The sequence below is a fragment of the Oryctolagus cuniculus genome, chromosome 1, assembly GCF_964237555.1.
Source record: "Oryctolagus cuniculus chromosome 1, mOryCun1.1, whole genome shotgun sequence".
Classification (NCBI taxonomy): Eukaryota; Metazoa; Chordata; class Mammalia; order Lagomorpha; family Leporidae; genus Oryctolagus; species Oryctolagus cuniculus.
The window spans coordinates 19,233,909-19,257,929 of record NC_091432.1 but is presented as its reverse complement, the minus strand read 5'-3'; the positions used below and the strand labels follow the sequence as shown (position 1 = coordinate 19,257,929).

At 59.5% G+C, this 24,021-nt stretch overlaps 2 protein-coding genes across 11 annotated transcripts in view; one reads left to right on the top strand and one right to left on the bottom strand.

Annotated features, from left to right (window-relative positions):
• The window catches only part of ATG13 (autophagy related 13), a 67,066-nt gene extending 63,947 nt beyond the window's left edge, over nucleotides 1–3,119 (top strand). For 6 of the 9 annotated variants that reach the window (XM_008270363.4, XM_008270400.4, XM_002709080.5 and 3 more), the window contains one exon: nucleotides 861–1,741. In XM_008270363.4, the coding sequence (XP_008268585.2) occupies nucleotides 861–938 (78 nt within the window). In that variant the 3' untranslated portion in view covers nucleotides 939–1,741. Of the gene's footprint in view, nucleotides 1–860 lie in introns of all 9 variants that reach the window. The other 3 variants (XM_002709079.5, XM_070071042.1, XM_008270389.4) reach the window with 2 other exon arrangements.
• Nucleotides 3,120–4,874: 1,755 nt separating this feature from the next.
• ARHGAP1 (Rho GTPase activating protein 1) lies at nucleotides 4,875–24,014 on the bottom strand. 2 transcript variants are annotated; one of them, XM_070071047.1, is made up of 14 exons: nucleotides 23,882–23,962; nucleotides 19,468–19,640; nucleotides 19,148–19,243; nucleotides 15,042–15,117; nucleotides 14,562–14,649; nucleotides 9,660–9,791; nucleotides 8,887–8,973; nucleotides 8,651–8,749; nucleotides 7,943–8,050; nucleotides 7,772–7,848; nucleotides 7,612–7,689; nucleotides 7,010–7,138; nucleotides 6,662–6,765; nucleotides 4,875–6,525 (listed from the first exon to the last, which is right to left on the bottom strand). In XM_070071047.1, exons 3-14 carry the CDS (start codon nucleotides 19,193–19,195, stop codon nucleotides 6,337–6,339), a joined length of 1,215 nt encoding a protein of 404 aa, XP_069927148.1. In that variant the 5' UTR covers nucleotides 19,196–19,243; nucleotides 19,468–19,640; nucleotides 23,882–23,962; the 3' UTR covers nucleotides 4,875–6,336. The 2 variants fall into 2 exon arrangements, with proteins under 2 accessions (XP_069927148.1, XP_008268643.2); XM_008270421.4 differs by lacking the exon at nucleotides 15,042–15,117 and having other exon boundaries at nucleotides 23,882–24,014.
• Between the last annotated feature and the right edge of the window lie 7 nt (nucleotides 24,015–24,021).

Genomic DNA, 24,021 nt, shown 5'->3' with positions numbered 1-24,021 from the left:
ACTTCCTGCAGCTTCTCTGTGCCCAGCATTTTTCTGAGTCTTTAACATGAATGTGACAGCTCTTAGAGGTAGCTTTTCTTATCCCAGTTATCAGACAAGAAAACTGACTTGCCTGTGGTCACACACACCCAGGCAAAACGAAAGCTTTGGTCCCAGCCCGCCTGGCTGTTGAAGTTGGTTTTGGTTCTTACTCCCCTGCCTCTCACTTGACGTGTGCTTGGGAGGAAACGTGGTCCCGGAACTCGACACGATGGCACAGCTGGGACGCGCTGGTCCCGAGGCTCCCTCCTCCCCAGACAGCTGTGCACAGGCCAGCCTCAGTGTCTGAGCTCTGGGGCTAGACAGTGTGTGAGTCTTCAGGTCCCGAGCAGCCCAGCGGGGAGGTCAGCTCCCCAGAGGCGGCTTACGTCTGCCTGTTGGCCACCTGGCTAGCAGCGGATTTTCACTGATGCTCACAGCTGTTTCCCTGTGTGTGTTCTCTCTCATTCTCCTTGAATCCCCTCCCAGCTGTGCAAAGATGCAAAGTCCCAGGCCTCACCACAGGACCGCCTGTTCCCGGGGGATTCCATGCCCTGCCGGGGGTGTGAAGACGTCTTTGATTAACTGTTCCTGGTCCTTCCAGCCTGCCAGTCTGATCTGTGCCACTGTGTCATCTTCCTTTCTCTGTGTCACCTGTTCTTGCTGTGTCACTGTGAGGCCCGCTAGGATTCCCCAGGCTGCTGTGCACCTGCAGCCCCACAGAGCCCAGCGTGCCCCTGCCCGGCCACCCCTGGTCTCACTCCCTCCTTCCTCTAACGGCCAGGCCGGCTGCCCTCCAGGGCCCTGCCAAGTGAGCAGCTCTTTTCTGTCTCCTGGCGCAGGACTCGCTCCCAGAGAAGCTGGCTGTGCACGAGAAGAACGTCCGAGAATTTGACGCCTTTGTGGAAACCCTGCAGTAAACGTGTCCTCGGGGCCCTGGCGTCGCTGCGGCCCCAGGGAGGGCGAGCCCAGCACTCGTCAGCTGCTCTCATCTCTCCTGCCCCAAGCCAGCTGAGGAGGCGGTGGGCTCCTCACAGGGACCCAGAAGTTCCTGCCCTCGGACCCCCTGGAGACTCCATGGTACCAGTCAAGCCCAATAACAGCGTTCAAGAGAACTCCTGGCCTTGGAGGTGGGCAGAGCCTGTGTCACAGATGGGCCCTCAGCAGGGCCGTGTGCACGCCCGTGTCACAGCCGGGCCCTCAGCGGGGCCGTGTGCACACCCGTGTCACAGCCGGGCCCTCAGCGGGGCCGTGTGCACCCCCGTGTCACAGCCGGGCCCTCAGCGGGGCCGTGTGCACCCCCGTGTCACAGCCGGGCCCTCAGCGGGGCCGTGTGCACGCCCGTGTCACAGCCGGGCCCTCAGCGGGGCCGTGTGCACGCCCGTGTCACAGCCGGGCCCTCAGCGGGGCCGTGTGCACGCCCGTGTCACAGCCGGGCCCTCAGCGGGGCCGTGTGCACACCCTGCCTGCCATCAGCTGCTTCACGGAGGCATCCACCCCACCCTCCTGCTGCCCGCCTCCCGCCCGGCTCCACCCTTGCCCTTTGACACTGGAGCTGGGGGCCCCGAGACCAATGGCGGGCGGACAGCAAGGAGCGGGAGCTGGAGGCCCGCTCTTTTCCCCTTCAGTTCCTGGAGTCTTCCTCTTCTTCGCTCCCTCTCTGCCCTGTGCCACCCCCCCACCCCACCCCCATGCTGCGGGTGATGACAGGCCATCCCCAGCAGGCGACGAGAACTCCAAAGCCATCTCGACCCTCAGAGGCCGTGCCAGCCTCTGCGCGAGGGGCGAGCGGCCCTGGCGGCTGCCTCGCTCAGCCCCGGGGGAGGCGGAACCCGTGTCTCTGGGGCCCAGGCACTGGGCGTCACCGTTGAGGCCCCCCCCCGCCCCCCCGGTTGCTGCTCCTTGGTTATAGAACACGGTAAATATTTATTACTTTCAGAGAAATCAGATATTTTATAGAGGAAATATGTTTGAGGTTAGATGCTTTCACTTGGGGAAGCGGGAGGGGCTCTTCCCAGGCCGCCCCCATCGGGCTGCAGGGCTCGGGCTGGCTGAGGGCAGAGCGCCCTCCGGGATGGCCGGGTTTGAACTGGCACAGGCTCTCCCGCGGATGCTACATCTTCCTGGCAAAGCCTGAGGCCTCGGCTCCGCAGACAGCGCCGCTGACTCTGTTCTGGCCGCCCAGGAGGCCTTGGGTGCTAAAGGCAGTGACTCCCAAGCTGTGCCACCCACGGGCGTCGTGTGCGTGCCCCGCTGCCTGGCCTCACGTCCTGATCCCCGGGGCTGGGCCACAGACCTTCTCAGTGTACTTGGGCCTGGCCACCGCCTCCTTTAACCCCAGGGTCTGTGCACGGCCCTGGCATTTATGAGTTGGGCTGACTGCTCATTGAGAAACCAAAGCTGGGCATGTGTTTGGCTTAGCCTTCAGTATCAGTGCTTGACTAAGTCAAGTGCCTGGCCTCCCCCGCTGGCCCCAGGCTGGCCGCCTGCCTGCCTGAGAGCAGGCCTGCCCACCCCACCGGGCCTCTCAGGGATTGGGCAGCCGCAGCTGAGGGTTAGAGCCGGCTCCGGAGGACAGCCCTGTCCCTGTGCATGCTTTGCCATCACAGACCAATGTCCCCAGCAGTGGCGGCAAGCTGGCCCTCCTGTCTGGGCCTCAGCATGTCCGTGGCCTGCTCACCCACTTAGACTTAACCTCCAAGGCCCCCATGCTGAAGAGGAGGTGGAACTTCAACTGCTGCCCTCTGTCCAGGCCTTCGCATGGAGAGGCCTGTTAGCCACCGTCTGACACAGTCCTCTCTGACTCCGTCACTGTTAGCCTCCACGGACAGCAGCCATCAGGGAGAGGCAGGGGAGGCGGAGCCCTGACTGAGCTAAGCCTGGGAGGAGCAAAGCAACTGTGAAAGCTGCCCTTGACCTCAGCCCAGTGCACACAAGGATGAGCCCACGCGGAGTCCTGCGGCGCCCAGGGACAGCCTGGGACCAGTCGGCTGTCTCCGGGCACCAGAGTCCCTCTTCCTTCTCCAACCTGATTTGTTTGGAAATGCTGAGCTACACTTCAAAACATATTCAAGAGATTTCCAATAAAATTTTTTTCTGTACTTCACAGCCTCCTGTCCTGCAGGTTGTCTGAAAACAGCACTGCGTCTCTGTGCACGGCCCAGTCAGCACCAGCTCCCTGGGGGAAGGGAAGAGCACTGATTGGTTACATCAGGCCGGGCTGGTTGAGTCTTGGGGCTTGGCCATGGTCTGCTCAGGAAACCTAAGCACCTTAACTCCTTGCAATGTTCCTGTGGCAAGGGCTCACGTCTGAGTATTCAGTGACGACATGTGTATGGAACACACCCATAAAATGTAGGGCACTGCCGCCAGCTCTTTATTCCTCCTTACGTAACCCAGCTCACCACAGAGAAGAGACAATGGCAGATCACAGCTCACAGCTGAGCCAACCAGAGAAGCCACGTTGCTGAGTGAAGTGGCAGGAAGTCAGCGGCCCGGGCAGTTAGACCCGAGCCAGTCCCGGCACTGGGCAGGTTCTGGGGAGCCCTGCCGGGATCAGCCCTGTGGCCCCTGGAGGCTCCAGCTGCAGACGTCTGTGTTCTGGCAGAGCCAGCCCCTGCCGCCTGGCTTGTGGCTTCTGTGGGAGGAGGGAGCTGAAAGTGGAGCCAACATTCTAGAGGCAAAACTAAATTCAGCCCAGACCCAGCCCACTCATACCAGTAAGGGTCAGGGAACGCTTGTTAGCAAACTGCACGCAACACTGACTGTGATGCTACCAGAGCTGCCCAATCCTTGGGTCGGAAATGCTGGCAAGGCTGTCCCCAGTGTCCCCACAAAAGCCAAGTGCTCCCTTGCTCCGTGACCAGCAGCGCTGTCCTATCCCTTTAACGCATCTCCCTCCGCCTCACCCCCCGGAGGCCTGCGTTGCGAAGCCCCTGGTAAATTGACATTTGAGTCACTCAAGCAGAGGCCCTGCCAGGAGCCCAACCCAAGTAAACAGCTCTGCTCCCCCACCCCACCCTGCTTCCCTGGGTCACAGCTTGTCTGTTCCAAACAGGCTCAGCCTAGAGCCGAGCAGAGCCAATGAGAAGGGCGGCCATCTTTCTGGAACTCCCTGGATGAAAGCCACGGCCGTCAGGGCCGGTGTTTAGAACACCACGTTAGTAAGGCTGCCTGCTCCTGCAGCTCTGGCCTGGCTCCCGCAGCCCAAGCAAGCATGGAGGAAAAAGAACAGCTTCCTGGTTGCGGTTAGCAGGTGAGCAGTGCACACGTGGCCCAGTGAGATTCTGTCATCTTACAGTGCACATCACAGAGTTTACCACCTTAACCTTCAACGTAAAGCAAAGCTAAGCCTTCTTTAAAAGAGGAAAGGAAAAGCGGTTCTTCTAGTGGCCGCGTTGCTGGGGACGGGGAAGCAGCCTCGGCGGTCGAGGGAGGGCAGGGCGGGAGGGGAGGAGTGCTCAGGGCTGAGGGCCCCCGTCCCCGCTTCACTTCGCTCCTGGTCCTTCTGTGGCCCCCGGGCAGCGTGCGGTATCTGCTCCTCAGGGGAACCAGAGCCACTTTCCGATGGAGGTCAGAGCCAGGGCCGCTGCTGAGAGCTGGTGATGGAACCGGATTCAATGGCCATTGCGGCTCTCATCCCGTCACCCACCACAGTCCACTCAGGTGTTTTCTGTCTTGTTTGCCTTAGATCCATCCAAGGGCACCACGGCACATGGTGGCCGCGCAGATAGGAGAGGTGTGCCAGAACGGGCAGCACGTGGCCTCCAGGCCCCTCAGCAGTGGACCAGACGAGGGGAGCAGACTTCTGGGGTCCCCATCTGACCCGGCTTCACTTCAACAGCCAGAAGGGCAGCTTTCTGTCTCCGTTTTTATTGAAATACAAAAAGTGCAAATGGTGAAATACATGATCGGTGCCAAGGAAGTCATTAAGTGTGATGTGAACACCTGATTCACAGTACAAGCGCCCCCAGGACCAGACCGGCAGGACAGAGACCAGGACACGAGGCTGTGGGCAATACTTGACATACAGAGGAGGGCAGAAAGCGGAAAGGCACAGGGACTGACAACCAGCAGCAACTGCAGGCCCTGGGAGTCCGGCTGTGTCACCTGCCTGGGGACAGTGCCCAGAGAGGCCAGTCCCACACCCCACCTGGCTCGCAGATGGCGCCGGGCAGGCCGGTGCGGCTCCTCACAGCTCTGGCTCTGGAGTGGCAGTCAAGCTGTGTCGGGGGCCCACTGCAGGTGCATCCTTGTTACCTGGGAACAAAGCAGGAGGGGCCGCCCGGGGTTCGTTGGCAGGAGTGTCACTGTGAGGGACCCGGCTGGGATAAGGGGTATTCAACCACCACTGGGGTCCAGAATTACCTCCCGGGGATGATCTGTTAGCAGAATCTCGGCCCCTCCCAGCCCCTCCCATCTCCACCTGAGGCCCTGAGTCACCTCTGGCTGCAGCAGGGAGCCCCCGGCTGAGCTTGTGTGCGTGGGGAAAAGGAGGCGGGGCCTGGGGGCTGCGTCTGCCTGTCAAGGATCCCACCAGACATTCGAGCTCCCGGGGGCACAGCAGTCTATTTCCAGTGGATGCTGGGACTTGGAGCCCCGACATCCAAGCTGCCAGTCCTGGCAGGACCAAGGGGCCAGCAGCCCCTGGGGCAGCGCCACTTGGGGAAGGCTGCCCCGGCATGCGTAGGGGGAGGCAGAAGGAGAAGGCTGACCCCTGTGCTGCCATTCCTTAGCTCCGGGAACGCCCGAAGCTGAGCCTTTAGTGGAGCGGACTAGAGCAGAGAGCTTGCATCCAGGCCAACGTGCGGCGGCCCTTCCAGACGCAGGGCACCAAACCCAGACACGGAGGCGCCTTGTGTGGCCAGGCCAAGCCAAGGAGCTCAGCTGTTCATTCCCCAGAACTCAGGGAGGAGAGGCCGGGCCCAGCCACTAACCCAGCCGGCAGGGATTTTGGTCATCCCCGGTTGCTAGGGCCACAGAGGCAGGAAAAAGAGGAAAGGGGCTACTGGGGCTCCGTCCTCCGGCCGGAAGAGCCAAGCCCAGCTCGGCGGAGCATGGCAGGAGCCAGGCATCCAGAGAGGCAGTGAGAGGTATAAGGCGAAGAGAAACTCGTATGGTAACAGCGAGGCCTCTGGGGCCGGCGAGGGGGCGGGGCAGAGGGGACAGCTGCCATGGTGGCCGGCCCCAGGGCCCATCTCCCAGGGCTCTGTGGTCGCTTGCTGGGCGGGGGGCCCGGGTTCCAGTTCGGCTGATGGCAGAAGGAAGAGTCCGAAGTGGGGCTACAAGGGCAGGGGGCAGGGGGGACGGGAGCCGGGCTCAGAGCTTTTTGGAGTCGGGGTCAGGGAACAGTTCCGCTTGGTGGTCCAGGAGGAACTTGGTGAAGGTGTTGATGGGGTTGATGGCCTTGAGGGTGATGGCAGCATCCTTGGCCCACAGCAGGTTGGGGCCGAAGACCACAGCCAGGTTGGTGTTGGTCATCTTGTTCTGGTCACAGTGGGCAGAAATCTGTGGCGGAAGTTGGGGGACTGCAGCAGGAAGCCACATACCCTGCCCCCCACTGCCCACAGTCACCAGGATGGCGGCCCCCCGCCCCTCCCCCTCCCCCGCACAGGTGAGCAGCAGGGCCGGGCCGAGGCCTCACCTGCACCAGGAAGGCAGTCAGGAAACACAGCACCCGGAAGTTCTCCTCCGGCAGCGTGCGGAGGACCTGCTGCGTCACCTCCACTCTCTGGCTCTCGTCAATGTCTACGGGGAACGAGGCCCAGGTTACAGGGGCCCCAGGAGTGGCTGCTGCCGGAAGTCCCGCCACGAGGCTCTGGGGGAGACCCCAGAAGACTTCCCTGGGAGACGCGGAGGCCCACAGCCTGCAGGGCACAGTGGGCGAACTGCGGGCCAAACACACCTGCCCCAAGCCCAGCCCACCCCAAGTCCAACCTGACCTGGCCGAAGCCTGCACAGCTCCGAGTGGGGGTGGGGGAGGGGCACTCACTGAGGAAGCCCACCACGTGGGGGTAGAGGTCAAAGGTCAGCAGGGGCTCGGGAAGCTCCCGAAGGAAGGTCTTGAGGATGACTGCTGGCAGGTGCAGCTCATTGTAGTGGTCAAAGTCCACGGGCAGCCCTGGGGGAGGGGACGGGAGCTTGGCCGTCTGGGGCCCGGTAGGCCCTCCCTGCCCGATTCTGCCCTCAGCCCTTCCTCCTCCCGCCCCGCCTGTCCTCTTCCTCAGGGACACCAGCGTGCACTTCAGGCCACGTGGGTGGAGTGGGCCCCGGCTCACGTGCAGTTATCCCCTGCCCCTGAATGAGCCCAGAGCCAGGGACGGCCAGGCAGAAGGGGGACGGGACCTGCATAGTGACACCAAATGCCACAGAAGCCCGTGCCAGGAAGAAAGCCTGGGACCCTGCTTATGGCACTGCAGAAGGCGGAGGGGCCTGGAGCAGCGGCGCACCTGCCCGGCCCCCACCCCCAGCACCCACCCGGCACCCGGCCCCCAGCACCCACCCGGCCCCCAGCCCCAGCACCTGCCCCGGCCCCCAGCCCCCAGCACCCGCCCCGACTCCCAGCCCCAACACCCGCCCCGGCCCCGTACTCACCCATGTTGTATTTCTGCTGCACTTCCCGCACAATCTGGGTGTTGGCCGACCTCCGGAAGATCCCCTCGGTGGTGAGAGCTGGCAAACAGTGCAGCCTGGTGAGTCCCAAGCCCTGCTCAGCGGCTGGGGGACCCCGTGGAGGGCGGGGGGTGGCACTCACCGTGGGCCTGCAAGTAGGCGACGGTCTCCCGGAGCACGATGGGGATGGGCTCCTGCTCTGGGTTCTTCTCCTGGAGGCTGTGGGGGTGAGAGCGGTGAGCGGCTCTGCAGCCCTGCCCGGCCCGGCCCGGCCCGGCCCGGCCAGCCCGCCTCTCGCCTCTCGCATACTCACTGCTGCAAGGAGACCCCAAACTGCTGGTTGGGCAGGGGCGGCCGTGGGGGCATGGGCTTGGGCGCCGTCGCAGGGCTCTTGTGCGTGGACTTGAGGAAGTCGTCATACCTGCGGAGCAGGTGGGAGGGGAGTCAGCCCCCGGCCGGCTCTGTCGAAGCTTCCAGGCCTTCGCTGTGCTGTGTTACAAAGCTTATTTCCTCTAATCCTCGCAACAATCCACCTCACCCAACACGAGGAAACAAAGACTTTAAAGAGACCCGTCACAGAGCTTGTAGACGAGAGAGTTGCGTGACTGCCTGGCTTTGTGTGGAATTATTTATGAGGAAGAGCTCAGAGCTCCCAATCACTGCTTCACTCCCCAAATGCCCTCCACTGAAGCCAGGAACCAAAAACTCGGGCCAGGTCTCAGGGACCCAATCAGTTCAGCCATCAGCCCTGCCTCCCGGGGTCTGCGTTAGCAGGAAGCCGGAAGCAGAAGCCAGAGCTGGGAATCGAACCCAGGCTTTCCAACACGGGATCAGGGTGTCCTAACTGCCAGGCCCAGTGCCCACCCCCAGAAACGGGTGTGAACTCGCTCTGTATGGCCTGCCGTTCGCCTCACCCGGCTCCCCGCCCCTGGGCCTGTGGACTCGCCCCCGCCCCACCCCCGCCCCTGCCCCTGGGCCTGTGGACTCGCCCCCGCCCCACCCCCGCCCCCGCCCCGCTCACTTGAGCACTTGGCGAGGGATGCCCAGCTGCTCCAGCTTCACGTGCTCGCTCAGCTCGCTCAGGTAGTTCACGTAGAAGATCTTCCGCCCAAACTTGAAGCTGCAGGGAGGCCAGGACTGCGTCAGGCCCCTCCGCCTGCAGGCTGCCCAGCTCAGAGACAGGCCTGCGCCCAGCTCTCTGTCCCTGGGGGCCTGGCCTCCTCGGGCGTCTGCACTGGCCCACGCCGGGCCTCTCACCTGATGAGGGGTTTGAAGAGGATGAGCAGGGTTTTGATGAACATGGTCGGGTGCACGATGTACAGAGCCTTGATGTTCTTCTTGTACCTGTGGTGGAGGACAAGGAAAGCAGAAGTGTGGGGTGTGGGCCGTGAGGGCTGCAGAGACACAGGGCGAGGGTCTCTTTCATTTACTGTTATCTGTCTGAAAGGCAGAGAGAGAGAATCTTCCACCCACTAGTTCACTCCCCAAATGGCCTCATTAGCAAGGGCTGGACCAGGCTGAGACTGGGAAACTGGACCTCCATCCGGGTCTTCCGTATGGGTGGCAGGGACCAAGCACTTGAGCCATCACCCGCTGCCTCCCAGGGTGTGCGTCAGCAGGAAGCTGGATCAGACAAAGCCAGGACTGCAACCCAGCCTGGAGGTGGGCAGGCCAAGCAGCGGCTTAACCGCTGTGCCACAACGCATGCTCCGGGACCAGGGCTTACTGCACATTTTCTGGTGTCACTACTCATGGCGAGTGTGCGAGGCAAGTGCTTCCCCACTTTACAGACTAGAAAATAAGAGGTTTGGGGAGTTGGACATGAAAATTCCCGGAGCAAGTAAGTGGAGAACCTGGGACTTAGGCCTGGGCTAGTTACTCTGATTTCAGAATCTGCCTCCCCCGCTGGGACTCCGCCCCCCCTCCCCCCCTCCCCCCAGCATGGAATAAGCTCCTGCCCTAGCGGAGCGCTGCCCAGCACCCAGCTGCCTGCCCCAGGCCCTGGAGCCCAGCCCAACGCCCCAACCCACTTGCGGTCGAACTCCCGGTAGGCGTCGCGGAGCCAGCTGAGGGAGGGCTTGTTGTCGCTGCTCAGGCCGTGGTGCAGGTACAGCAGGGTGTAGTCGCTCTCCACGTACTGGTCCAGCGTGTGCTTCAGGTACCTTCAGGAGGAAAGCTGCGCTCAGGCTGCAGGGCCCAGAGCGAGGCAGACACCCGGGCCCCGCAGCCTCCTCGTCACGCCTGCCCCTCCTCACAGCCCTCTCCTGCACTGCTCATTCTGGCTGCAAATCGGCCATGGCCACATGCTCGTGCGGACACACAGGACGAGAGAAGGAATGCTAACAACAGCAACGTCTCTCCTGTCGGAGCACTGCCCGGGAGTCGGGAGACCAGCACGGCCCCGCCCTCACCCCCCTGCAGCAGGGCGCAGGTGGCCCCGAGTCAATACTGATGACAACAGTCACCGGTTATCAATGTCAAGTTTCTGGTGTCTGCCAAGCACCTCACATACATCATCTCGCTCCGTCCTCACACCAGTGGGGGCTGACCTCATCCCCAGCATACAAGTGAGGGAAACGCGCAGAGAGGTCGCGTGCCAATCCGAGGCCCTGCAGCTGTGGTGGAACCTGGAGCTGAGTCCGGGCGTCCAAGCCTTGGACAGCTCTGCCTTTCACCTGCGAACTCCAGCACAGGCTGCAAAACACTGTGCCCAGGACACGGCGATGGGGCCCCCGCCACTGGCCTTTTAAATGTTTTTATTTATTTGGAAGGAAGAGAGACCAAAAAAAGAGCTCCCATCTACTGGTTCACTCCCCGAATGCACACAACAGACAGGGCTCGGCGGAGTCAGAGCCAGGCGCCCAGCATTCGAACCAGATTGCTCATGTGTGTGGCAGGGACCCGAGGACTAGAGCCATCACTAGTTGCCTTCCAGGGTGTGCACTAACAGGAAGCTGGAATCGAGGGTGAGCCAGGACTGACACCCAGGCACCAGATGTGGGACATGGGCGTCTTTTTTTTTTTTTTTAAGATTTATTTATTTATCTGAAAATCAGAGTTACACAGAAAGAGAAGGAGAGGCAGAGAGAGAGAGAGGTCTTCCATCCGCTGGTTCACTCCCCAATTGGCCACAACAGCTGGAGCTGCACTGATCCGAAGCCAGGAGCTTCTTCCAGGTCTCCCACGTGGGTGCAGGGGCCCAAGCAGCTGGGCCATCTTCTACTGCTTTCCCAGGCCATAGCAGAGAGCTGGATCAGAAGTGGAGCAGCCAGGACTCGAACTGGCACCCATATGGGATGCTGGCATTGCAGGCGGCAGCTTTACCCACTACATCACAGCGCTGGCCCCAGGACATGGGCATCTTAAGGGATATCCTAACCACTAGGCCAAATGCCACCCCGTCACCGGGCGTTCTGTGAACAAGGAGCCCCATAGCCTCAGGTTCTCTAAACTTCCAACACAGTCTCCATCACCCTGAGGCAATCATATGCAGCCACTATGCTGAGCGTGTGTGAAGGCCTCAGGCTCCCACAGGGACACCTGCCCAGGCTGAGGTAACTTCTGAGGGCAGGGAGGAGGCGGAGAGAAGGAGGGAAAAGCCCAAGGATTCAACTAAGTGCCAGATCCACCCTGCCCCCGCCCAGAGAGGGAACCTTGGTGCTGGCCCACCAGGCGAGGATTCTGATGGTTCTTCACCACACTACAATCTATCCCTTACGCAGATGACGAAGAGCTGTCACGCAATCAGGTGCACGTTGGAACTAGGAAAACAGCAGAGACTGCAGAGCAAATAGACACCGCCATCCTTCAGTAGAAGCTGCGACCTTTCGCGGGGCAACAAAGCAACGTTTATCAGAAGCAACACAGGCTCACACCCTGAGCCTGTAACCATCTGTGGAAAACCGCACCATGAGATGTTTACTTCGGTACAAAAACTGTGAGGGGCATGCGGGCCACAGCAGGTTAAGCTGCTGCCTGTGATGCCAGCATCCCATAGGAGCACCAGTTCAAGTCCTGGCTGTTCCCCTTCTGATCCAGCTTCCTGCTAATGCCCCAGCGAAGGCAGCAGCAGATGGCCCATGTGCTTGGGCCCCTGCCCCCACGTGGGAGACCCAGATGGCTTTCTAGGCTCCTGCCTTTGACCTTGCCCAGAATTGGCCATTGCAGCCATTTGGGGAGTGAGCCCGAGGATAGAAGATCGATCTCTCTCTCTCTGTGTGTGTGTGTGTGTGTGTGTGTGTGTTTGTAACTCTGCCTTTCAAATAAATAAATATTTTTAAAAATTATGAACTCCTTGTATACTAGGATTCTGCAAAAACTTCATGGAAAGGGCTGGGCATCCAGCACAGAGCTCCAACGCCACTGGGACGCCCACACCCCGGCGGGAGGCGCCTGGGTTCCGTCCGGCTCTGTCCCAGTTCCAGCTTCTTGCTAACGTGCACAGAGAAGCTGCAGGTGGTGGCTCAAGTACTGGATCCCTGCCACTCATGTGGGTGACCTAGATTGGGTTCCTGGCTCCTGGCTTTGGTCAGGCCCAGACCCATTTACTGCACGCATTCTAGAAGTGGGCCAGTGCGTGGGAGTTCTCCCTCTGTCTCTCTGCCTTTCAAAATAAATAAAATTTAAAAATTCATAGAAAATACATACTATGAAAAAATTATGCATGGATTTCAAACTTTTTTGCACCTAAATATCATCTAATTTCATTTCTCCATGCGCTTTCTGAAGTACCTCTCAAATATCCAGGAATTTCTCCTAAGGAAATAACCAGAGATCGACAGAAACATTTTTGCACAATGTGACTCATCCCAGGCTATTTTATGATGGGGAAAAAAAACCTGTGCAGCATGCTAACTGTCCAGCATCAGGGAACAGGTAAAATAAATCGTGGGACATCCACAAACAGAACACCTCCCAGGGTGCTTCTATAGACAGCACCGGTGTGTGAGGTCAGATGTCCGAGCAGCGGTCGCCCTTTGGGCTGGTGACAGAAGAGCAAGCGGAGCCCAGCGGGGTGGGTGAGGTAGGCGGTACACCACGCGGCACCCTTCACCGTTCGCTTTTCTGCACGCATTTCCCACGTCAATAAAATGCTTTTTAAAGGCTGTCTGTGAAGAAGGCTCCGGGCGCAGAGGATAAAAGTGTTACATAAGGTGCCACAGTGACGCAGGAGTTCCACATATGGCAGAGAAAAATTGGAAGTGAACACACCGAAATACGAACCGTGCCTTTCGCCCGGGGGACGGGCTGGGCGAGACTGTTTTTTAATATAGTCGTCTACACTTCTCATCGCTACCTGAAATCGCAATACTTTGCATCTGCGCACATGGCCCTCTGGGTAGACCACCTTACATGAGGGCCCCCTTCTCTAGCCTGGATGACCAAAGTGGGTGGGAGGTGGCCAGCCACGGACAGCCCTGCAATGGCCCTGGCCTCCTGAATCTGCCTCCTAGAAACTGCGTGCCTTCCCAGTTTCCCTCACCCTAACCCACTCTCTGCCCACCTCCCACTCACACCACTGTCTGGCCAGGAGTCTGCTGCCTTGTCTGTCACACTGCGCAAGCGTGGAGGGCGTGACCCAGCAACCTGCAGCTCTGCTCCTGGGCCTACTGCTGGCTGGGCCAGGCGCGGGGCCTGGACAAGGCTCTGCCTGCCTCGCCTGAGAAAGTGAGAGGAGCAGTCAGGAGGCCAGAAGAGCGAGGCTCCCAGCCAGGCTGCAAAGACAGCCTTGGCTCCAGCTCACAGGGAGTAGCTCAGACTCCAAACACAGGCCTTCTTCCCTCCCGCTGGGCCTGGCCCCAGCCCCCTAGAAGCTCCTCCACCCCCCCATCAACAAAACCAAGGACCTCGGAGGTCCCACATGCACAGTGATGACACGCTGGTCCCCACTGTGGGCCCGGTGCCGGATCAATACCAGGTGTCAGAATCGGGCCTGCAGAGCCCCGCACTCAGTCAGCCTCCAGACTTGCATCAGGAGCCGTCTGCACCAGCCGAGACTACCACGAAGAGCTCACGTTTGTGGACGTGTCACGTTGCCTTTTTTCCTTTTTTTAAAATTTTATTGAAAGGGCAGATGGCAAGACAGAGACAAAACACAAACACATAGACATACGGAGATTTTTCCACCTCCTGGTTCACTTCCCAAATGCCTAAAACAGCTGGAGCCAGGCCAGGCCAAAGACAGGCGGAACCAGGGACTCCACGCAGGTCTCACACGTGGGTGGCAGGAACCCATGTACTTGAGCCATCACCTGCTGCCTCCCAGGGTGCCCTAGTAGGAAGCTGGGCTCAGAAAGGAGCCAGCACCCAAGCCCAGGCACTCTGATGTGGAATGCAGCTGACTGTCTCAAGCAGTGCCTCGACTATTGTGCCAAATGCCCATGCCCTTCCTAAAATTTTTTTACTTAGCTGAAAGGCAGAGAAACAGAGAGAGAGAGCACATTATCTTTTTTAATTCATTTTCCCAGGAACTTTTTGAGGTGCTCTCGTATTTGGCTAACAGAAGCCATACAGGCACAGTAATCAGGAATGTGGCATAGAATATCACAAATTGTTCACCTAAATGACAAACAGTCAGAAGCATCATCTAATGCTAACAGTCAGCCCTCTCATTTGGGCCGTATCTGACTTCTCACAGCACGTCCGTGAGCAGTGTCTATCTCCACAAGGAAGGAGGGCTATGTCCCACCCCACTGGAAAGGGGGAGAAAACCAGGCCAAAGACCCAGTCAGAGCCCATGAACAGAAACCAGGTGTGCAGCTTGGCCAGTGTTCTCCCCCTAATATAAAACAGCTCCCTCAGGAGGAGAGGGGAGGCACTAAGTGGGGGGTGGCCTGACACCCCCCAGGTAGGGGAGAGACAGGAAGGACAATGGCATTAGGCTACACTGGGATCAGGGCAAAGGCGCCCCACATGTCCCCACGGGTACTCACCCCAGGAGCTTGCTGTGGTCCAGTTGGTGGCTGGGGGGCATCCGACAGGCACTGAACACGATGATCTTCCGCCCATACTTGTCATCGCCTACAAGTGGGAGAAGATGGGGCCCAGTCAGTGGACGATGAAGCCCCAGTGGGGAGAAGAACTGAAAGATGCCAGCATGGAGACCTGGACCAGTTGTGCAGGGGCCCAAGTGGCCCATGTGGAAGCATCAATGGGCAGCTCCCGAACCAAGAGGAACAGGCTGTTTTCAGGGCTACTGGGTTGGGGTGCAAACACTAAGCATCATTGTTTAGTCATGCCTGGCAGAAACAACTCAAATGCCCATCAGTGCATGGATGGCTGCAGAAACTGTGGAAGAGCCATGCAATGGAATACTGCGCAGCCATGCAGAGTGCAACACTGACACACACTACAACATGGATGACCCTCGAAAACACCATGCTGAGTGAAAACAGCTAGACACAGACACCTACTATGATTCCATCGACATGAGCTATCTAGAGTAGGTAAATCCACGGAGACAGGAGGCAAATTAGTGGTTTCCAGATGCTGAGAGGAGGGGAGAACGGGAGTGACTGTTTAATGAGTACAGGATTTGGTGTCGGTATGGATGATGACAATGGCCACACAGCACTGTCAATATGCTAAACCACTGAATCATATATTTTGAAATCATTTTTTAAAAAGTTTTTTTAAAGGTTTATTTATTTGAAAGGCAGAGTTACAGTGAAACAGTGAGAGACAGAGAGACAGGGAGATCCTCCATCCACTGGGTCGCTCCCCAAATGGCCACAATGGCCAAGTCTGGGCCAGGCTGAGGCCAGGAGCCTAGAACTCCACCCCATGAGGAGTGGGATGGGGCCCACGTGGGTGGCAGGGGCCCAGGTCCTTGGGCCATCCACCGCTGCTTTCCTACGCGTATTAGCAGGGGGCTAGATTGGAAACACAGCAGCCAGAACTTGAACTAGCGCCTACACGGGATGCCAGCATCACAGGCCGCGGCTTAACCTGCTGTGTGCCACAACGTCAACCCCCAAAACAAGGAGTTTGTTTTCCCTCGATTTTTTTTTTTCATGCTCAATTTTTTTTTTTTTATAATTCAGCTCACCAAAAAACAGTCATCGTCAAAGCCTCCGTTCAGGGCAGGTGTTTGGCGCAGCAGTTAAGCCGCTGCTTGGGGCACCTGCAGCCCCTATCCGGCGCCTGAGTTTGAGTCCCTGCTCTGCCCCCAATCCCAGCTCCCTGCTGATGCACTCTGGGAGGCAGCAGGTGATGGCTCGAGTGGTTGGGTCTCTGCCACCCACACCGGAGACCCGGATGGAGTTCTCGGTTCGGGGAGTGAACCAATGAATGGGAGGTCTCTGACCACAAACTGCAATTTGTTATTTGATTACTAAATGACCACACTTGGCTCTGAGTGACTTCTGGACATTTCCAAAATTCAATCCTTTCTCCCTGATGTTCTAAAGAACGTGGGGTTCAGAGGAGTTTGAGATGCTGTGGGGAAATGCTCACTGGGCGGAACCACCTGGGGACATTTGTCCAAGAACTGGCCTGTCACAAAACTGGGAAGCTCCTGAAACATGAGTGCTCTTTTTTCCCCCAAAGTGAGGTGCTCTTCCAGGGTCAGCATGGACCAGGAACCCCATGCAGGGGATAGAGACAAAAGGGAGACTGGCAGGCCCAGCCTCATGTACAACCTGGAGTGTCATGTCAGAACACTGCAGGCCTCCTACCATGAGCTGGGAAGGGTGGCGCACCATCGTCCTACTTCCTCCAGGAAGGAGAACTGACCAGGATATGTGGGGGAGACGCTGGGAGGAGCAGGGGCCTTCCAAAAGATTCCTTCAGTCCCAGCCCAGCCTCTTTCAGCAGGGGCTGGCCAGGGCGGAGAGTCTAAGCTCTCTAGGCTCTGGAATGTAAAGAAGCTAGTAAAAAAAAAAAAAAAAAAAAGAGCTGGTAAGTGGTTAAGCAAGCCGCCAGGGTGTGGGCCAGGGGCCTGCGACTCCATCCCTCAGCTGGCCCCGGCACCCCGGCACCCTGGAAATGGGGAGCTTGGGGAACTCAACTGGGCTCCACCAATAGGCTGGGCAGTCCCACAACTCCATGCTGTCCCAGGCATCACAAACACACGCACACTGTCCTAGAGAGCCACAGTCCAGGGATAACCTCTGTGCTCTCAGAGAGGCCCGGGACCCGGTCAGGAGCCACTTCACCAGACTGGAAGCTTCTTAAAGGCGGAGAGCGCTTTTCCGCACAGAATCCTCAATGCGGACTGCAAAGTTCCAGAGTCCTGCGACTCTGTTCTGCTGATTGACAACAGGATGAAGGCCGTGGGCGGGGTCAGAGGGTGACTCACAGTCAGGTGAGAAATGAGACAGTTTAGGGTCTGGCCCCTGCCCACCCACTCTCGGGAGTGAGGTCCCACAGCCCAACTCCTCTGGTGGCCTGGAACTGGCCAGTGGGCAGGTGGCTTCTGCTAGAGGTAGGCCCTGTAAAGAGGCCAGCTACAGCCCTCCTGCTCCAGGGAGAGAGCAGACAGGCAGGAGGCAGCCCTGCAGTCGCCAGCACGGGGAGCGGGCTCACGAGGAGGGCAGAGGAGTGTCCGTGGAGAGCCAGGCGGAGCCGCTGAGAACGAGGCCTCTGCATTCCCCAGATACTGGTCGGTCGGGAACTCTCCCAGGGCGACCTGGCAGTTAATCAGCAACAGGGCAGAGCCTCGGGCAGGCATTCTGGACCCTAGCCCAGTGCCCGCCCACCCTCACCTGCAGAACAGGCCAAGGACACGGGCGGTGTGGGCTGGCACTGACGGGGCCCGCCAGGTGGCAGAGACGGGGCCCGCCGTTTTGCCAGCCAGCAGATACCCGTCTGCAGTGGCAGAGACAACAAATGGCACACGTACCAAGGGCCCCTCCCCGCTCTTCCGGAGAGCCAGCCGCTAGCCATTTACTGGCAACCGCTGGGAGGAAGCCCCTGGCATCTGACCTGACGGAGAAGCACGGAGAGGGGAGGCTGCACAGGGACTGGAGACACCGCGTCCCCTCCCACAGGGGCTCTTTTCCATGATTCCGGCTGCAAGAAACTGGCCCGCTGGGACGGCGCCATGGCTCGTCACCCTGGCAGTGCCCGTGCAGGCTCCTCGTGCTCACATTAGGGGGCACGCCCAGGCTGGACGCCAGCACCCAGTGTCCAGGCCCAGTATGAATGGGGCGCCTCCCGGCCCTGGAACTCCTTTCCCTGTGGCCTCTGGGTGTGTCCCCACCTCGCCTCCACCCTGTCATGCCTCCTATAAATCCTTCGCTACTTCCTGCTCCCCGACCCCACCAGCCCCCAGCTCCCCAGAGTGCGGCTGCAAATAAGCTGATACCACTTGGCCTCCACGAGAGCTGCAGCCACAGGGAGCTGGGCCCCTCAGGCTCGTCACACCCCGGGGAAAGACACGCGCTTGCAGCTCTGTGTTGTGTGGGACTTCAGGGGCCAGGCAGCGGAGCGACTCCTCACATCGGACATTCTCCACACCAATCGGGTGCAGTGGTGGTGGAGGGAAGGGTGTCTCCTGTGCCCAGGCCCAGCTCAGCCCCGGCCAGAATTCTGCAGGGGTAACACAGGCCAGAGCTCGCCTCTACCCCAGACCACGGCAGGCACCAGGAACACCTTTGATGGGGTGATGGAGGGATAGCGCTCCCAGCTGCTTCCCTGTGGCCAGCACATGGCTTCCTCCAGGGTCCTCTGAGGCAGCACCACACTGGGTTCCAGGGCCAGCTTCTGCCTGGCTCCCCTTGCTCACCCAAAGCCTCTGAGCAGGGCCATGCTGTCCCCCTGCTCACCAGCAAAGACAGACAACCACCGGGAAAAGACAAAGGATCCTAAAGTTCCAGCGGCCTCTTCCGGCAGTGGGACCCTAACGGCAGGAACCAAGTCATCAACATCTCGTTGTCTCCCCCGCTCCTGGGTTCTCCTGGCTCCTCACTTCTGAACAGGAGGAAGGGAGGTCCCCACCCAGAACCCACAGGGCAGCACACGTGCCTTGACACCAGTGCTCCAGGGAGTCACGTGGCCCCTCACTTCTGGAAGGAGCCACTGCCTGTTCCAGGGTTCCTGGCCCCCTTCCCAGTAACTGATGGGGTGGGAAGGCTGACGTCAGTGCCAAGGGGAGGGAGGGGAACGCAGTGAGGGAGAGGGAAGGCCACTCACTCAGGGCCTCTAATCGTGCTGGCTCCAGGCTAGGCCCTGACACACATTCATGACTACAGTCCTCTCAGCGGCCAAACAAGGAAGAAAGAAGCTCAGAGAGAGAGAGAGAGAGAGCTGGGCCCCAAACCCAGGCCTCTCGACTTCAAAGCCACTGGGCCACACAGCCTCCTTCGTATCATCTGCAAATGGAGCAGGGGAGGCAGAGGCTCATGGGTCAGGAGGCAGGTGCAGGTCACAGGTCAAGGAGCAGCCACCGTCAAGTCTGGGCTTTTGAAGGATGGTGCCCCGGGCTGGGGTCAGCCCACAGGGCAGCTCGGCGGGAAGGGTGGCTTCTCTGGGCCGGAAGCACCCCGGGGGGAAAAGGTTCGCAGCTGGGGGCGCTCACCTGCCACCTCCACGATCTGGTGCCGGGCGATGTCGTAGTAGGGGTCATCCCACTTCAGGTGTGTGACGGGTTCTGGGGAGCTGCTCTTGGAGTCATCTGGGGAACACGGCAAAGTCAGGATGATCTGGGGGGCTGCTCCCATGTGCTCTCCGAGATACTCGCTCTTTGGCCCTCCCCCTGGTAAGACTTGCGCCCCAGCTCGACCCCAGCCCCGGGCCGGTCTGCTTGCCCCCATCCTGCCTTGCAGGGTCTCCCTTCAGCAGTGTGGGGGTCTCCCCTGCTAAACTGCCCACCGCTGCCCGAGATGCGGCACTGCCCACCTGACTTGGGAAAGTCGGGCATCTCATCCGAGGGCCAGTTCTTCTCGTCGATGGAGGCCAGCTTCAGCTGGTTCAGCGCCTGGCTCGAGTCGTCCAGGATCAGGTCATAGTCTTGCAGCTCTGACAGCGGATCCATGGCCAAGCCTGTCGCCCTGCAGAAGCCGAGGGGCACCCTGCGAGGGGAGGCATGGCGGCGGGCCAGGGTCAGCGACCTCTGGAGTTATCTTTCGCAGCATCTACGGTGAGCACCCTGCCCTCCCCCACCCTCCCCCAAGCTCCCTGGTCCCTGTCCCTCAGCCCCTGTCATCCTGCCAAGAACTCCAGGGAGTGAGATGCCAGGAAAGGCAGCTGGAGCGGAGGGCAGCACGGCTCGGCCTCCCCCTTCAGGTCCTCCTGCTGTGCCAGGTCCCACGCCGCCTGACCCCTGGCTGGCCTGGTCAGGCAGACCCAGCTGCAGAGGCCGGAGGTCGGCGCCCCCCTCTCCGGAGGCCCAGAGCATAGACTTGCAGGCCCCAGCAGTTACAGCGCTGCACCCCACGCCTGAAACAGGTCAGCTGAGGCCCTGGCCGCTCCAACCCTCCCCTGGCTAGAGACCACAGGTCCCAGAAAAAAGGCCTGCCTCAGGGGCCCCACTGGGTTTGCCCTGGGATGGGAGCCAGCAGGAGGGACGGAACCTGCCTGCCAGTCAACAGCAGACAATCCGCAGGCTTCTAGGGGCTTCCAGGCCATGCTGAACCCGCCGGGGAGCACCCGGCACTAGTGTCAAGGTGGAAAAGACTGCTCCAAGGACACGGAGGGCAAGGGGGCGCTCACGACACCTGGGGTGCTGAGAAGAGAGGCCACAGCAGGGAGCAAGGGTTTCCCAGGCCTAGATGTGGCCGCCAGGAGGAGGAAGCCTGCAGCAGAGCGGGGCAGGCACCTCCGGCCTGCAGCCCCAAGGAAGGAAGGGAAGCAACTCCCTTTCCTGCCACAAGCTCACCACCCGGGTGGCGAGGGGGGCTTTAATTCAACCCATTTGGTCCAACCCCAGGGAAGAGGTTGCTGTACGCCCAGCCGCATTCCTGGAGCCCAAAAAAATGACATATATGGTCAGAGAGTGAGCAAGGCAGATAAGGAGAGCAGACAAGGCCCGGGGGTGGGTAGGAGGAAGAGGGGGAGAAGTGCCATCCGAGAGCCACAGATCCGGGCTCTGACGCGACGTGCCAGCCTCCCGCACGCTTCACAGCCACGGGCTCTGCACTGCAAACCGGCTCCCTGTGCCTAGCAACCACCACCCTGTTGCCAGGGTGACCACACGGATTCAGTGGCAAAAGCTGTTTCAAGCTCCCCAGCCAAAGCCAAGCAGCCATACTACCAAAACACTCGTCCTCCACTCCTCCGCCTCCTCTGGCCGAGCCACCACTCTGGTCCCCATCCCTGCTCACCACCAGAATACACGTCCCTTCTGGAGCCCGCACAGCAGGACGACCCTGCCCCATCAGGAATGCCCTTCCCAAGGCCGGTACTACTGTGCCCCTCGCCCATGAAGCCCAGCTCCAGCCACCCCACCCCCACCCACAACTCTCAACCCTTCAGTGCGGGAAATCTTCCACCCCTAACCCATCCACCTGCTCCTCCCGCCATGCACCAGGAAACACGAGGGCTCCTCCCAGTAGCAGCCCCCAGCTGGGTAGCAGGGGTAGAAACCACTGCTCAGCCGACGCCCTCCGGGTCTGAGCCTTCCGTCTGTCTCCTGTGTTCTGTCACAGCCCAGACAGCTCCGGCCACAGGCATCCCAGGGAAGAGTTCTGCACACAGCGGCTGCCTGATGCAATGAAGGCACGGGAGCAGCCTTGTCGCCTAGTGGTTAAGGCACCTGCACCCACAGTGAAGTGCCTGGGTTTCATTCCTGGCTCTTTTTTTTTTTTTTTTTTTTTAAGATTTATTTATTTGAAAGGCAGAGTTACAGAGATAGAGAGAGGAAGAGAGAGATCTTCCATCTGCCAGCCCACTGCCCAAATGGCCAAGATGCCAGGCGCCATGAGTTTCTTCTCCGTCTCCCAGGTGGGAACAGGGGCCCAAGACCCTGAGGGTCCAGGCCAACAGTGGGGAGCTAGATCAGAAGCGGAACAGCCAGGACTGGAACTGGCGCCCCCAGGGGACGCTGGCACCGCAGACGGAGGCTCAACCCACTGTGCCAAAGCGCCAGCTCGCAGCTCTGACTCTGGACTCCAGCTTCTGGCTGATGCAGACCCTGCGAGGCAGCAGTGGGGGCTCAAGTGGCCGGGTTCCTGCCACCTGCGTGGAAAACCTGGATAGCATTCCTGGCTCTGGGCTCTGGCCTTGACCCAATATTGGCCATCACAGGCCTCTGAGGAACCAACTAGAGGATGGGCATTCTCTCTCTCTGCCTCTCAAATCAATGAAAAAGGGGGGAGAGGGGAGCCTGGGATGCAGTATGTAGAGGACTGAATTATAGTCCTGTCTAAGCAAGGAACTGCATGCATGCTGGGCAAGTCCTTTTCCTACCTGGGCCTAAATTCCTTCATCTGTCACAAGAGATGGCTTGGGGCCACCATTGTGGCACAGCAGTTTAAGATGCCACCTGCAATGCCTGTACCCCATACTGGAGCACTGGTTTGAGTCCCAGCTGCTCCGCTTCCAATGCAGCTCCCTCCTCACGTGCCAGAGAAAGCAGCAGCAGATGGCCCAAGTGCTTGGGTCCCTGCCACCCACATGGGTGGATAGAGTCTCGGGCTGCTGGTTTCAGCCTGGCCCAGACCTGACCACCCCAACCATTGCAGCCATGTAGGGAGTGAACCAGTGGATGGAAGGTCTCTGTCTCTTCCTCTCCGTAACTCTGCTTTTCAAACAAATAAAGAAATCTTAGGAAGGGAGGGGGGGAGGGAGGGAGGGGAAGCTCCCCCCTGAAAGGCAGTACTCCAGTGTTCAGAAATACTCGGGCTGCAGTGGCCACGGGACCAAAAGGAGCGGCGGCAGCTGAGGTATGAGGGAGGGAGAGGAATGTCCGCTGAGAGGGAACACAACGTGCACCCCACCTCCCTTCCAGAACCCCTCAAGCCCCCGCAAAGCCTCCTTTTCCAGCCTAACTGATCAGTTCTCCCCGCCCCCCTGCCAGACCGGCCTCTCCCCTCCCTCCAACCCCACAGCTGCAGCATTCATTCTGCGAGAGGCGGAAGGCTCACCTACCGTCACGTCACGGAAAGGGAGCATGAGCCACCACCCAGCCCCACCCCGGCCTACCCTGAGGGCCGTCTTTCCTGTCTCAGCAGGTGAACCATCTACTTGTACAAAAACTTTTGAGAAGCACTTCAGGTACAGTTTTTCTCTCTGGGAAATTTATGAACCTCATGAAACTGATGACATCTGTGGGCACTTTTTTCCTCTAAGAAAAAAATGACACATGAAATCTCGCAATTTTCTGAGAATCACCATTCAAGAACTCCTGCCCTATGCAGAACACCCCCAGGCGCACACCAGATGCTCAGCCACTTGTTGAGGGATGGAATGAAGTAATTCATTCCCTAAGTGAAGTAGGAGACAAATATTTGTTGAGGGCCTCTGTAACACCATGAACCAAGTCCAAGCTACCTTCTAACTTCACAACAGCGCTCGGAAACCATCAACCACTCAGCCCATTTACACTTGAGAAAGTTAAAGATCAGAACAAAATCAACCAATTATGAGGGTCGTCTACAGTCCGCAGAGGCAGGATTTTAATCCAGGTCAATCAGTCTGATAGTCTTTTGGTGAAGGTCAATGCCCAAGGAATTCCCTAAGTGATTGTCATCCATGCGATTCTCCAGGCTCACAGAGGGACCACAAGAAGGCAGATGAACGCCTGTCCCCCAATCTCTTCCACTTAGAACAGAGAGGGCCACTTCCAATCGCAATCCGCCTCCCCCAGTCGCAGTCCCACTTGCAAAACTTCGAGTTCCACCACATTACAACAGCAAGACTCTCAACTACAGCCAGGTTTGCACAGAGCTTCTCGGTTTACGAAATTCCTAAGGGGTGTAATTATCCCATTTCCCAGACTGAGAGAGCGTGGCCTAATGAGTGGCAGGATGGCACACTGCCCCCAAACTTATCTCTCGGACTGCTCCGCCAGATTGGGCCGGGGAGCCTTCCCCCGCCCACGGGCTTGCTCGAGGACAGCGACCTGGCCTGGCCCCCGCCCTGGGGAGGGCTGGAAGAAGGCAGAGAAGGGGGCGAGGTCTTCTGCAAGGCGCCAAAGCGAAGCAGAATCCCCGGAGCGGAAAAGCCAGGCTACCAGGCCCGGTGCCACCCCCGCGCCCCCTCCTCGGATCCGCCCGGGTCCTCCCTTCCCGGACCCCATCCCTGCAGGTGGCGTGGCCATCTCCTCCCCCTCGCCACCCCGATCGCGGGGACACCCCGCGCCCAGCAAGCTCACCGCGCTCGGACACTGCTCCCTCCGCCACGCCCGTCAAAGCTCGCCAAACATCCGGATCCGCGGTGGAACGGGCACCGCCCCCTCTTGCTCGCCCCACTCCCCAACCACTTCCGCCACACCTCCAATTCACTTCCGGCCCC

Excerpts from the sequence above, each read along its gene's own strand:
- ARHGAP1 (XM_008270421.4), bottom strand. The coding sequence starts at position 19,603 with ATGGATCCGCTGTCAGAGCTGCAAGACTATGACCTGATCCTGGACGAC. Across the intron at positions 7,849-7,942 it reads TTTGGGGTCTCCTTGCAGCA|CCTCCAGGAGAAGAACCCAG; the intron begins GTGAGTATGCGA and ends TCACCCCCACAG. Across the intron at positions 6,766-7,009 it reads CCACGTGGTGGGCTTCCTCA|ACATTGACGAGAGCCAGAGA; the intron begins GTGAGTGCCCCT and ends CGTTCCCCGTAG.